Source organism: Aythya marila (assembly GCF_965140915.1).
Source record: "Aythya marila genome assembly, chromosome: 3".
In the NCBI taxonomy this organism is placed as follows: Eukaryota; Metazoa; Chordata; class Aves; order Anseriformes; family Anatidae; genus Aythya; species Aythya marila.
The window spans coordinates 42323665-42338295 of NC_139044.1; the positions used below are offsets into that span (position 1 = coordinate 42323665).

The window sequence follows — 14631 nt, forward strand, 5'->3', positions numbered from 1 at the left end:
TGGTTTGTCAGGTTGTGGTCAGACACCTGAAGATAGTGAAAAATATTGTCTGAAAGGTGCCAAGATCCCTACAGAATGCCAGTCTAAGAAAGCAGTATATTTAACTCAGTCAACACTCTTGCTTACAGTCACAAACCCATCTTTCCTGGCTGTTTCACAACACAGGAGGAAGAACGTGAAGAAAAACTTCCCACATTACTGTTCACACAACTTAAACCCTAGATCTAGGCAAAAATGTTATTAAAAAACATTTATTCAAGACTGCATAGTAAGGATTAAAATTATATTGTTATGTATGTCAAATTCAAGCCTCTGTCCCCTGTGAGCTCTCACTTAGCATGCCTGCATACAGCAGCTTTTCAGCATACTTCGGTTTGTACTTCCTTGCAACACACCTTTCAAAAGCTTGTTCAGGCAGAGACAGAAGCTGAAAAAAAACCTCTTCAATTTAGATATTGTAATTTTAGATGTTAGATCAGCTGCTTCTGTTACAAGGCTAGGATTTTAGGGTTGAACATTAGGACAGCACAAATATTTCAGGTTCAGCATGCCATGAAAAAAAAAAAAAAAAAAAAAACCCTACAGTGAGCCACCTACTTCTAAGCAGGCCTTTTTGTTGAGATTTATCCCAGGTGCTCTATTCTACACCACCTTTGGTGCAGTGCAACAGATGCTTCATATAGTGCCACAGCACACTCAAATCCAGGCTTGTTTTGTTCTTTACTACCACCAATACAACTCCTCATGAAATTGAACGAACCCTGGATGGCTTCTAGCAATATAAAAGTTAAAGCTTTTTCTTCAAAACATTATTTCTCCAGCAAGCTGCTGATAGCAGAGAGACAGAGGGACTTGGGAATGCCAGAGGATGCATGAATTAACAGCCACCAGTAAGTCAGGGGGACAGGACATTCTGCAATGACCTAATTGGAAAGGATATAGAGCTTTATTTCTATTTGCTCCCAGATTATGTCTGCATTATGCTGATCCACAGCACCTCACTTTGCTTTTTGTTCAATTTGACACAGATCAAACCAACCCAATTCATTTAATTCATTGATTTTTTTTATTCCTTAGAAATCTCAGTGAGCATGAAGACGTCCCAATTACTTCCCACCTCTCTCACAAAAATCAAAACCAAACACAATGACTAGCATTCAACCAGTAGGATGGCAGCAGAAGCTTAAAACTGACATTGTATGGGATCAGCTTGTACACTCTCACCACCAGCATTTCCTGCAGTCTCTTAAATTTTTGTCCAAAGCCTGTTACTGTGTAAGAGTGCTACAAATTTCCTATCTTCATCTTTTTGATTGATATTTATTGCTACCGTGCTATCACCACCCTAAAAAGACTAAAGATGTCCATAAAACACGACTTTTTTTTTTTTTTTTTGCTGCTTTAACCATCCCTAACCTTCCATAGGCTAAAGAAAAGAAAACGTGCACAGCTCACACACGGTGGAAGCAGCACAAGGAAGCATCAGAGAGGGCTGACATACCTACAGAACCATGAATATACCCAAGTATGGGCAGTTGGGTCTGGGCACATAAGACAGTAGGGAAACCTCAGGAGAATGGAGAAGTTAATTGACTCAAGGCAATCCCGCTTTGCAGATGAGTTTGACAAGTGATGGAAGGTCCATTGAGATCTCCAGTAAAAGCATCTTAAAAAATTCACCCAGACACCGCCCAGTGACCAGCAACGAGTGTTGTCAGTTCCCCACAGAGAACTGGCATTGGAAGTCTTGTGTGTTTGCTTTCAAACAGTAGTTACAGCCTTTCAGCATCTTTTTAATCCCCAGTTGCACAGAAGTTATGCTGCCATGCCATCTTGGAGTTTCTGTCCGTGTCCAGCCATCTATTAAGCAGGCGGTAATTAAAAAGAGCAGGTGTCCCTCCACTCCTTTAAAAAGGGAAAGACAAGGGCAGCAAAATCAATTTCTAGTTGTTGGTTGAATTAATAGTCGTATTGCCTCCAGGGGTCACGTTGCAAATGGAAGACAATTTTCTTATTTGAAGTTAATATTTCTAAAGAGCAAGGGAAAGATAAGTCTGTCCTGAATATAAAAAAGGGCTGCATGTTTTTGCAAGTGAAAAGTAAGCAGATGGGCTGGGTAGCAAGAGAGCCATGTCACTCAGTCAGTGGGTACTGTCCAGAAAGCATATCAACACTTCTCGTGAGTTACACCCATCAGAGCTCCATGCCTCAAACTGCAATTCAGCAAGTACACGAGTCAATTATGCATAATTGCTTATTTTGTTCTGATTTTTTTGTTGCTTGTTTGTTTGTAAAAGACTAGCCAGGCTGTCTGGGAACAGCTTGGCTGCATCATGGACTGAGAAAGAGTCCTGCTATCATAGGAGGGGTAGCCTGTGGTGTCAGTTTTAGACAGCAGATGGCTGGGAGTAGAGAAAGCTTCCAAGCACATGGTATGCCAAAACTTCAGCAATTTTCTTTTTCTCAAGCAGCTTCCAGGAACACAAAATGTAGCTGAACCTCTTCCTGCTGGCCAAGATTAAAATATGAGAACGTAGTAGAATCCCGTAAGATACTACTGCTTCCTGAAAAAATATTTAGGCTGCAGAGTCCAAGCAAAGACACCGCATTACCAAAGCAACTTCCTCTTCAATATTAGCTAAGGAATTAAAGATATAGAAAATATGATGGCATTTTCAATGTGTGCGCATAAACAGACCTACAGCAAGATCCTGTTCTGCCTCAAAGATGCACCCTGACATGACAGAAACTGAACAACAGGGACAAAAAATGAGGGTCAATATCAAAAGCATTTCCAGAAGTTGCTGACTGTGCCTACCCTACACATGTAAAGAGTAAAAGATTATGGTAACGAGAGCTGTTAAGTATAAAAATCCAAGGTAGTAAAAGAGATAAGGTAAGTATTAGAGTCAAAGGAGTTTCAGACCTTTAAATTGTGACCAGCTCAACCCCTGTTCCTACTCTATGATTAAAAATCAATAACAATTTGATAAGCCTGGCTGCATAAAAAGAAACGGTTCCTCCTGCTAGTAGGCAGAAACCAAGACCAAGCATTTGAACTGCAGCGTCCTAGTCCACACACAGCTGGCACCAAGTTAATAAATGGATATGGATGAAAAGAGTTCCCCTTTTAAATTTCAGACTGGTGTCTTGATGAGAGTAAGCCAGATAAGATGGAAGAGTTGCGATGCTTTTGCTCTGTTTTGCTGCATGGGAAATTAAGTTTAATTTATACTTCACATAAGCACTTGCTTTCCATAACCACCCAAAACCTTTTTTTGGAGGTTATGTGAATTAGTCAGAGAAAGACAGGATAAACAAGATTCGTTCAAAGCAGATTAGGTTTTGATAATTTGCATGAGCCTGTCTTCCTATCCCCTTAAAACCTTTACTCTGGTAAGTTAAAAAAAAGAATAAATAAAAAATAAAGTAACCCAAGACAACATACCCACAGATTCCAGAAAGCTTCTACAAAATTCTGGCAGAAAAAGACTGAGAGTACAGCATAACAGAAAAGCCCTGTTTGTCCCATCCGCCCCAAGTTTTCAACTCCATGGCCTCCAACATTCCCAACAGGTCTCTGCAACACAGCAGCTCTACCCCTCCAGTGTCCACCACCTTTTATTTTATTTAAAAAGAAAACAAAACACACAAAGACTGTTTTTCTGCACTGGGTAATGCACAAGCCCACAAACATTCACCAGCACATCATCATGAGCCAAGACCTAATCCAAAACAACTGAAGGCTCACTTGATGGTAAATGTATTTACAGCATGAAGTTTCATTGCTGAGATGGGATAGACTATAAAGCCATTTATGCTTGTTATGACAGAACCTAGCTGCCACGTTGCACTGATGAGGAGTTGCTCTGATCTAAGTGGCCTAAGAGACACTAACTCCAAACGTGATCGTGCAGGGAAGTTACCATTCCCTACAAGCCAAGAGTCTGTATGCTCACATTCCTGTATACATTTAAAGAACCACGCCAGTAGTTCTGTAAAAACTTATTTCTGAAGAAACAACAGGGCATGTGGAGCCAATAGTGCAGTTCAGCAGCCAAACTCAGTCCCAACACTTCATTGCCGATCCATTTGCCACCTGCACCAAGCAAACTTGGGAAGTTCAAAAACCACAGGAAAGAACAGGAAAAGGATTCTAAAATGTTTGGGCAATAGATTGGTACTGAGCAAAATACATTTGCTTCTACTGCAAGCACAACTCCCACAGACACAAAAATATGCTGGCTTTTTTTTTTTTTTTTTGCCTCCTATATTCAGCAGTATGTTTAACCTTGGAGCTGTCAAGCTCCATCATGAATAATGAGCCATGACAACATTCCAAGTGATCCTTGGAGAACAGACCAATTTTTACTATATGCTACGCAAGGCAAAACGCCGTTACCATATTCCCATGGCATTGTACCTGCTCTGAAAATATACAGTAATGTGGCCATCAAGAGGAGACCACAAGTAAATACAGAAACAAATCAGCTACTTCCAGATATTTCATCACGCAGAGATGCAGAGTAAGCAATAAAACACAAAGTACCCTAATGTTTCCTATTTAAAATTAAATGAGGGCAGAGAAGGAGATTCATCTCTGTGAATATGCATTTTATACAAACACTTCCCAGCCTAGAAATACTCGTGTTTGAGGCAGCACAGTCACCACAGGAGGATGAGAGAGTGGCTTGGTGGCACCCTGCAGGTCTCACAGCAGTGTACTCACCTGGTGACCTCCAGCAGATGAACATGGGACAGAAGAACAACCTCTGCCCTGATGCACTCAGAGTGCAAATACCCCCCCAAGATACACACAGCACTCCCAGAAAGTATAGGAATAAACTGGGGTTATTTGAATGACTAGTTGAAGTTCCTCTACGCCAAGCCCCTACCACGCAATGGCAAGCCTTCAGGAAGGACAAAACACAAGTAATGGCAAAAGTCATTTCTGCTGGGCTCCTCCCAAGCTCAAAAGGAGGAGGAAGACAGAACAAATTGACTGGGGGGAACAGATAACTTGGAAGAAATAAGCTGAGGCTTACAGCATTTAAACATGGATTCACAACTCTCCCAACAACAACTAAGAGTTGTAGCTCAAAATATCCCTTAAATAAAACAGAGAAATTCATCATCTGTTCAGGAAACAAGTGCTATTCATTAACATGCACCTGAAAACACAGATGTTCTCTGACAGTCCCAAACAGCAAGCACCTGTTTTGTGTTTATGCAAAGGGGAAAAATCAAATGTATCCTTTCTCCTGACCTGTTTGCAGCGAGGTATTTGTTCATGCCTTTGGGAAGGGGGCAGCTTAGCCTTATTGTGTGTCATTTCTGGGTCTAGTACCAGAAGTAAAGATAAAGTATGGCACTTTCTCCTCTCTGCAGGGGCACCATTTTTCCTACACTTCAGTTTCAAAATTTGCTAGAAACTATGACAACTTTCAGAAAGCACTGGAGAGCATGGAGGCATCAATGTCATTTAGATGACGTGACTTTCTTCAAGCTGCTAAATTTGCAGGAGCAGAGAGCAGAAACCAGTTCTGAGTACTAAAAACTCCTTGAAATAACAGATCTCCTTCCTGTTGAAATGCTGTAGAAAGAAAAAAAAACAACAACAACAAACTTCCTGCAAGACTAGATGGCTTTTAAAAGAGTCAAAGTCAAAAAAACATACTGAAGTCTTGTCTACAGGTAAAGTTAGACCTGAGTCACTACCACTGAAGCAAGTGATACTGTATTTATTGACATTTTAGCTTCTGATCTGGAGGTATAACCACTGGTGTGCCCCACCTCCACCTGCTCTCCTCTCCTCACTTCCATGTACACAGCATTTCACAGCTAGCTATCTGCACCACCCAAGAGCTCTCCCCTTTCCTCCGAAGTATTCCCAAATCCATCAGTATTCTGATCTCCTATTCGAAACAGCTCTTTCCTTACCAGAGGACTCCCTATATCCAAAGAAATCCCCTAAGTTACAGGGACAACAGTTTTATCTGAGTAGTAAGAACATCCTAAGATCTCTGCATGCACCATGCTGGCTTCTCCCACTCCCTGATAACGTATTTCCATTTACAGAGCACATCATAGCTGTGTGCGTTTAGCAATTCCATTCCCTGCTAGCAATATTTGGCAAAAAGATCCCTTTAAAGAAGGCTAATTACAGATTTCAGCCAAACAGAAATTGGTACCAGGCCAATCTGCAAGCTCTTTAATAAGCTTTTAAACTTCACTTTACACCACACACGACTTTGTAACTCCTCCGAGAGCAGTGACCACTTAGTTCTAAAAGCAAAGGTGGAAAGCACGCCCCTGCAACAGGTGGAAAGAAATTTGTAGCTCTAATTCTTCTGGCAGCACCCATACCTGTCTTTCCCTGGAGATTACCAGCCTACATTTCACAAAAAAAAATAAATAAAAAAAATCAGGGAGCCAGTTCAGGATAAGTAGTCACACACAAGATGGCTGACAGTCGTATCAGAAGAGGAACAAAGACCAGTAAGACAGAAAGTAGGTCAAGGGCTCAAAAACTAGGAAGAGAAAACATTAAGGATGCACGGTCACGCACTGGAAAGGATTGCAGCATTTTGTGAGAACATCTGCATTGAGATGGAGTTCCACTTTTCAAAGGGATGCAAGAGTCCAACACAAAGTCTTTCACGTGCCTCAGTATCTAGTCCCATAACACAACAAATTCTTTCTGCCCATATGAGCCAGACTTGGCACAGAAAAGAGCAATCCCACCCACAGGTGCTCCTCAATACCCTCATCCTGGTCCAACTTTTGTTCTATATAAACTGTGCCCACAGCACCTGGTGAGATCAGTTTGCAGCCAGACCATTTTCCTAAGGGGAACTGATGGAAAGCTGCAACCTGCCCTCCATGCTACCTGTCCGAGAACTAAGGTAGAAACTGGAAAGTGTAATGGACAAGGTAAGTGTCAACAGAAAGGTGGTCCCGCTTAAAATTTACCAGACTAGCAACCAAGAAAACTAAGCAAGAACTTTCTGAGCAAGGTTAAGCAAGTCATCATTTTCCAAGGCGGTCAATGACTACATGGCATCAGATCAGGTGTCACACCTGATATACTCTTTTTTTTTTTTTTTCTCCTTTGTTTTTAATCAAAGTGGATGAGCACCCAGAGAATTCCAGCTAAAATCTGTGGGAAGCACATGCACTTCATACACGGCTGTCTCCTATTGGGAATTCAATCAACGGACACTTAAAAAAAAAGAGAGTAATAAGTGTTACATGTAAAACGTATCAATGTCTATTCTATTTGACAGAGATGAAACCCATGAATAGATAACAATGTGCTATGCTTATAGCATACCTAAAGGTTCTCCTCGTAGACTTGGAACAGTGGCAGATTTTTCTTCTGTATAGACTAAGCTTTGAGAGGCCAACAGAACCACCCTTCTGCAAGGGCTACACACCTTCTCCTGAGACACTGCTAAAATACGTTTGTCTTGTCTTCTTGGGGTTTGGGAGATGAAGGAGGGAACAGAACCATGATATGACTGCACAGCTTAACACTAACTCTGGCACAGACACAGGCAAACCACAAGTATGACTACTCAAAAAAAAAAGTGAGAGGAAAAAAGGGGGGGGTATCTTTTTCAAGCTTTATTATCTGAAGTGCCTTTGCAGGTCACTGAAATACTTGCAGTATTTCCCAAATGAAGACAAATTTATCAGGAAGAACTTCACCTAGAACTTCAAGACTGTTAAAATATGTTTTCTGTAACAGTAGTCTGCATTCAGAAAACCAAGAAGAAACCTGAGATGTATGTTAATAGATGCTCTAATTATTAATGCGCACACACACACACAGAGCTTATGAGAGGTGCCAATCCCTTTGAATGGGAAAGCACTATTCAAATACAGATACTTGCCAGCAGCTGTATCACCAGTCATATCCCCTAGTTGGTTTTGATTCAACTCAGTGGGCATCAAGTTAATCCCACAGGACAGTATCATTCACTTTTATCGCAGCTACTGACCTCATTTCTGTGTTTGAGCTCTGCTGTAGTGTCATGACTAAATGTGGCAAGCAACAAATCACACTCTGTCAGCAGCCAGTGCCTGTCCTTTCTCCTTTCGAAGCTTTCATTCATTTCTGTATTTTTTCAAGTCATGCTGCTTCAAAACAGCTGATCCAGATGGTGGATATTCGCATTTCAACCTTCCCACATGGTGATGTGGCTCAAGAAAATAAAAACTGTTGCTACCTGCTGCTGACCTACTTCTTTCTTTAATTTGTTTCCTGCCATACCACAGAATGAACAATAGAGTTCAATGAACTCATCTTCCATACCTAACCACAGCAGTGTAGCAAATATAAAATAAAATTAATTGGGAGGTGGTGGGGTGGTGGGGGAGGGGATATATGAGGAAGCAGCATGATTCAGTGGGAGGTAGGGGGGAGCAACTCTCACCTCTGTCATAATCATCTTCCTCTATTGCTTTTTCCTGAAGCCTCTGAAGCCGTAAGATCAAGGATTTTATCTACATACAGAAAAGAAATACTTATAAAGAAGTTGCATTTAAAAATCACTATTAACTTTTACATAATATAAATTTGCATGATTACTACTACATCATTAGAAATGTCCAATTTTGAGAGTTAAACTCAGCATTTGTTAACTGGACAGATCTATTCAGAAATCAGCTGAACGGCAGCCACTTGATCCAAGCATGGCTTTAGTCCAAGCATCTACAAAGAACAACAAACAGCATTTCTTGCAAAGCAAAAGAGCTTGTATGAGCATTGACTAACTGAAAGGGTAAGGATTATTATAGGATTCTGTCAGCGTAATATCTATTTTTGATCACATTCTACTCAATATTCTGTTCTTCAGTCCATTTAACAATTTTTTGCCTATCCAAGTTTTGCACAGAACAAATTCAGAATTCCATATGCAAACCACATTTCCTTCAGCATGTAAAAAGAGAAATACAGTATGAATATTTTGGGTCAAGTGTACTCACGATATGGCACAGAAAACTGTGTTCACATGCTGCCAATGAAGTTTCATTAAAATATAATTTAGGCTCATCTAGAAAGTGTTGACGTTTCCATTTTCTGAAATGTTCATATTACAAATGATAGATGGGAGAGGAAAAAAAAAACACATACAAAATGCCCTTACACACCCAAAAAGAACCTCCTATTAGGATACAGTTTTATTTCAAGAGCTAATGCTTCTTTGTACTGAAGCTTCATCTTTTACTAAAATATTACAGAAGGCCAGGTGTGTATTCAAAGGACATTAAAGGCTTTTACTCTTAGAAGAATTTGGTTAAAGTTATGCAGCTCTTTCCTTATTGCCATGCCAGCCACTGCCAAACATAGCTACAGTTATAAAACTGCAAAGCGTTTTCTTATTAAGTTTACATGTGACCTGTACCAACAAGCCATTAGCAGCACTGAGAAAGGTAAGCCTGGAAAAAGAATCAGCATATATACTGATAGCCCAAAGCCTGAAAAAGTGTTTGGGAAAGCATTTTCCACTGCAAGAAGATTCGTACTCGAGACATTCTACATCTACAAAAGACTTCACTCCTCCCTGGAACACTTTCATATTTAAATTTCTCTAGTTAAGCTGTAAATTGCATACAGAAAAATAAGTACAGTCAGTCAATAGCTTACCCGAAACATTTAGTTATCATGACTACACAATCAACATGCAAATTAGGCAAGACATTTAAATTAATGGTATCTCTTCTAAATACGTAAGTGAAAGAGGATTGGTCAGAAAACAGACATAAAAGGTAAAGCCAGAAAAAAAAAAATTGATTAACAATAGGCTACAGGATCCCCTGAAGGAAAAACAAAGAAAAAAAAGTCATTGCACACATTCCCTTTCCATCAAGGTTTTTGGTGTTGTTTTGTTTGGTTTTGTTCTTTTAATTTATTGTTTTTCACATACAGAAACACCATTTTTTTTTTCCTCTGAGACAGGCGAGGAACATGTAACATATTGAAGGGAGGCGCTCTGAATCCTCACCATAAATTATTTTCTGTATTTTATGCCACGCTTTTGATAGAGTTCTAAAGGAACCCACAATAGAAATGGTTCAAGTGACACTTTTTTCATATATATGATATATAACAACCATCTAGACCGAGAGTACAGCATTGCTGCTTTTTGCACCATTTATTCCTTCATGCACTCATAATGGCAGGTCATTTAAAACCTGCTTGGGTGCCACAGCGCAGGCATGCCCAGGGCTAACTGACTGATACCGTGACAATCAGTGCTTTCTGTTTGCAGGCTAGAAAGACGTTTGGAGCCCCAACTAATCAAAGGGCTGCTTCAGAGCAGCATGTCCTATACCTACCTGTACCATGTGATGACCACTTTTATTTTAGTACAAAAAAATTATAATTTTAACAACTTCGGCACTGGCTCCTTTGCTTGGCTAAAATAGTCTGTTCCCTTCTGAAAAAAAATTGAGACTTGCTCATTATTATTACAATTGGAAGATGCTACAAATTAAACACACAGGACCAAGGGCAAAGATGTCTAAAGGCACAAATTCCCAGTTCTCCACTCAAGGAATTAATGAACGCAGAAATTAAAGATAACAATGTTTCTTTTGTGCCTATCAGATAAGCATACCAAAAAGACAAAGTTTTGTATTTCTATTATGTTACATATTCCCAAATTTGTATTTTAAAATAGAGAATTAATTTCCCAAGCCACCCCAGACTGTGGGCACCTCATTACAGGCAAGACACCAAAGAAACCGCTCTGTGGTGATGTGTTTGAAGCCTGTAAACATACATAGGAGAACCTAGTTTGAGTCCTACTTGCATCCCTTATGAAAAATAAGTACCAGAGAGCATTGTAAGCCCAGGTCAGATGACATGGGCAGAAAAGCACAAATAATGTTTCTCAACCCACTGCCTTGCCCAGACAGAAGAGCTGTGCAGAGCCGCCTCAGAGGCTGACCCAGTACAGATTGTCTCCCCAGGCGTAAAGACAACACAGCGCATCTCAGCAGGTGTATTTGTGCTCAGAAGTCACAAAACCTGGGTTTCCCCCCGATCCTCAAAATACCCAAGACCAGAAAAAAATCCTGCTGTATGATAAGGAATAACCGATCCTTTCTAAGGTTTCCTCTCACACAAAGAATGTATCAGGTAAGACTGCTTGTATACATAATAAGTATGTATGTGGGTATATAGAGGTATATACACATGGGAGAGGGAGAGGACAGCTTCTGACTTGACAGCCCAAAATTCCTCTAAGGTAGAAGGAAAAAAAAAGGCAATATTCCCAGTCTGAATTAGAGCGGGGAACAGACCCCACTGTATCATCATGCAGAGAGAACACCGGTCTATTAGATTACAGGCTACCCTTACAGGTGCCTCTCCCCTAGACATCTTTAATTGGAAATGTGTAAGTTTAGCCAAAGTCCAGAGTTATTAAATCATGATGCTTCAAGGAAAAAGCTCTTACCACCCTCAAGTTTTGCACTATGTATACTCCAAACTGCACACAAAATAACCACCTGTGAAAGCAGCCCTTGCTGAATTCAGGAATTAATGTGCGGCATATGAGAAATACAAGCAAGGATCATGGTTTCAGTAGGTCATAGGAACAAAGTACTGCAACATCAATTTGTTGGGCTTGTTTTGCTTTTAAAAGACCCAAAAAGAAAATAGGTTCTTTCCCTTTTATCATGCAGACAGCTACTGTAAACTTCTATGAAGAAATACTGCAAAAGCTGTTAATATTCCAACTCCTACGTCAGGTTAATACTTCAACACTACCAACGTAGCTGTTTTGGGAACCAGGGGGAGGAATCAAAGATGAAATGTGATTACAAACCTTTAACGTACTCCGGTTGCCAAGCTGGCAGTCGAGTAGCACTGGTTCATACTTTTTCATCAAAGTATCCCAGTTATGGTCACTAACAGTGAAACTGCTTTCGTAGCCTGAGGTGACAGAAGAACCAGCAGATGCTGCATCTGAGGAATCTGTAGAATATGAAAACGTTGCATCTGTATCTGACAGAGAGACAGTCTCACAATCCTGTAGTTTATCATTCGCTGTGGTCTCATTTTCATGCTTCAAATTGTCACTGGGCCTAGAGAAGCAATGCAAAGCTCCTGAGTGCTCATGAGTTCTTGCTGTCTCTTCTAGCTCCTGTAGATTTCCTGCAATGCTGGCATGCAGAACACGCTCAGCTTCCTTGACGGTTGCCTTGCCTTCAGCACCACTTACTCCAGAGGCTGAGTTCAGGGAGAGCTGTATGAAGCTGAATCTTGAACTAAAGCTATCATGTGAACCAACAGAATGAGAAACAACTTCTCTGCTTGGATATTCACAGTTATTATTCACTTCTGTCTGATCCAAGGCATGCATCTTCTGGGGCTCACTCACTTTGGTGCTGTGGCCCATCTGCCGGGCACAGCATGCAGTAGAAGCATCTTTGCTTGTTGCTTCAGCAGGGTAAATCGGTATCATTGTGTTTTCTGATTGCGGATTCTTGTAACAAGAAAGATTTTTGCAGCTTCCCAGCATACTTCCAGTAGCACCCAACACCGTCACCCCATCAGCAGGGACTACAGCACTACTTGGAGTTGAATGGCAGTGTAAGAATTCAAAGTCCTTTTTGTATTGTCCACAGAGACAGCAGTTCTCAACGTCTTCGCAATGCTGCCTGCCATGTTTGAACTCTTCTGGGCTGAATGGCTTGCAGGCACCCAGGGACTGAAACTCGATCTGTCGCTGAGCTTCTGGCCTCATGTATCCAGGTCTTTTTGCCAGCTTCTTTTTACGAAGAGAGCCTGAAGGCATTGAGTACTCCGAACCATCTGCGGTGGGGGGATAAGAAAAAAAGTAATTAAGGCATTTCTGCAGTTTTCCAGAATTAACATATTGTAGCAGCTGAAAATAATTATTTCAGGAATTTCAGACAGCTCATCAGTTATCAGTTTCCATTTTGACTAAACAAAGACACAGACCATATTGCGGATAGAGGAGAAAAGGTGTTATCAGAGAACTCTGCGTGCATTCATTCGCTTTCTAAAGAGTCTGCACCAGCTTTTAAGTGAACTTCACTGACATAACTGTGCCCATCAGGATACAAGCCCATGTATGACGAGTCCCAGCCTCCCCTGCTTGAAGCAACGCTCTACAATTCTTCATTCTCAAATCGCAGAGACTTAATTAGTCGCAGCACAGAACTTCTTTAGTCTCTCTGATGCAGAACAATTTTCAGGCATACAAGCACATCTAGGATAGCACCGAACCTACATCAAAAACTTGAGAATGACTCACAATCTGTTGCTGTTCTCGTCCAGTTTCTTGATCATATTTGTTCTTCATTAACACAATCAAACATTTCAGATCCAGTTTATAGAATAGATGCAGCTCTTTAACAGTCTGTAGCTGCAAATCTGTTACTCTAAGATATTTTAGAAATCTTCATTTAGATTTACCATACTACCTGTTGTCCAAATAATAAGAATAGAAGTTTTGAGTGCAGGACCATCAGTCCTAGAAGACTAATACAACCATATGGTTGGAAGCATTATTGCAATATTAATGTCAATTAAAGAGGTCCCCTAAACAACGGCTCAATCTCCCCACATACACATTACGTGCACAGATGAAAAGATAAGACTGGCTGCTTTCAGAGTAGAATAGAAAGAACCAAGATTAAAAAAAAAAAAAAAAAAAAAAACAATACTAAAAGCAGAGGATTAAAATGTGGCATCTTATCTTTGTTTTCTGTATGTTTCTATACAAAAAATAGGTCATTTGAAAGAAGTCAGCTACATGAACAGGTTAAAAAAGAATTACAGGGTGACTACTTACAGTTTCTTATGGATTTACTGCTAGTCAAAAAGTATTCCATTCTTCTATCCTGCACACAATCAATGGGAATACAAGCTCTGCACCATCATCCATTTTGTATCACAAAAACATATTGAACTGGCTTATTTGCCAGAATCACACTTCAAAGGGACCTAGTGACTAGCTGAATTATGCCCTTGATTAGCTGCCTTCTATTCACTGAAACAGAATCAATTGCCAGAATCCCAGCTACTAGGATTATTCTGAGCACTGACACAGGGGCCTTCCAAAAGGCAACTTCTAGGATTTTTTTTTCCCCCTATACAGTATTAATATTCACCTCCAATCACAACCCTTTGTCAATTTTTCATTGACGGACTTGCACATCCTCTAAACACCTTGGCAACTCCTAACAGAAGCTTCATACATACCTCATTAGAACAACATGTCATACAAACATTTATACCTGAAACTTCTCAGTTGAATTTTTCCAATATTCGTGGCATCTTCTCTAAGTGAGCTTCAATGAAAGCAATCTGAACATTTTGCAGATATTACAATACTGGCATCTCACTATGGCACTGCAGTTAAGTTTTTGTATTTTGCTTCCTATCACCATAAATTAGGATACCCCAGCTGTCTCTCGTTGTCTCTTTTGTAAGAGGAAAAAAAAATTCACAGAAATCAGAGAGAAAAAAAGGTCATGGAGTCCATCAGCCTGTCTACTATAAAAAGACAGTGAAATGCTCTACTGGGAGTAGTTTAATAGAAATTGTAACAAACAGAAACCACTCTTGAAGGGAATAAAAATTGAACA

The 14631-nt window shown here is 40.3% G+C and overlaps 1 protein-coding gene across 3 annotated transcripts in view; it reads right to left on the reverse strand.

Moving 5' to 3' along the window:
• Window positions 1–14631, reverse strand: part of DISC1 (DISC1 scaffold protein) — a 190947-nt gene that overhangs the window by 159678 nt on the left and 16638 nt on the right. For all 3 annotated transcript variants that reach the window (XR_014317286.1, XM_082757809.1, XM_082757808.1), the window contains exons 2-3: window positions 11841–12829; window positions 8439–8508 (exon numbers count right to left, since the gene is read on the reverse strand). Coding sequence is in view for 2 of the 3 variants with exons in the window: in XM_082757809.1 (XP_082613935.1) it covers window positions 8439–8508; window positions 11841–12829 (1059 nt within the window). In the remaining variant the exon portion in view is untranslated. The remainder of the gene's footprint in view (window positions 1–8438; window positions 8509–11840; window positions 12830–14631) is intronic.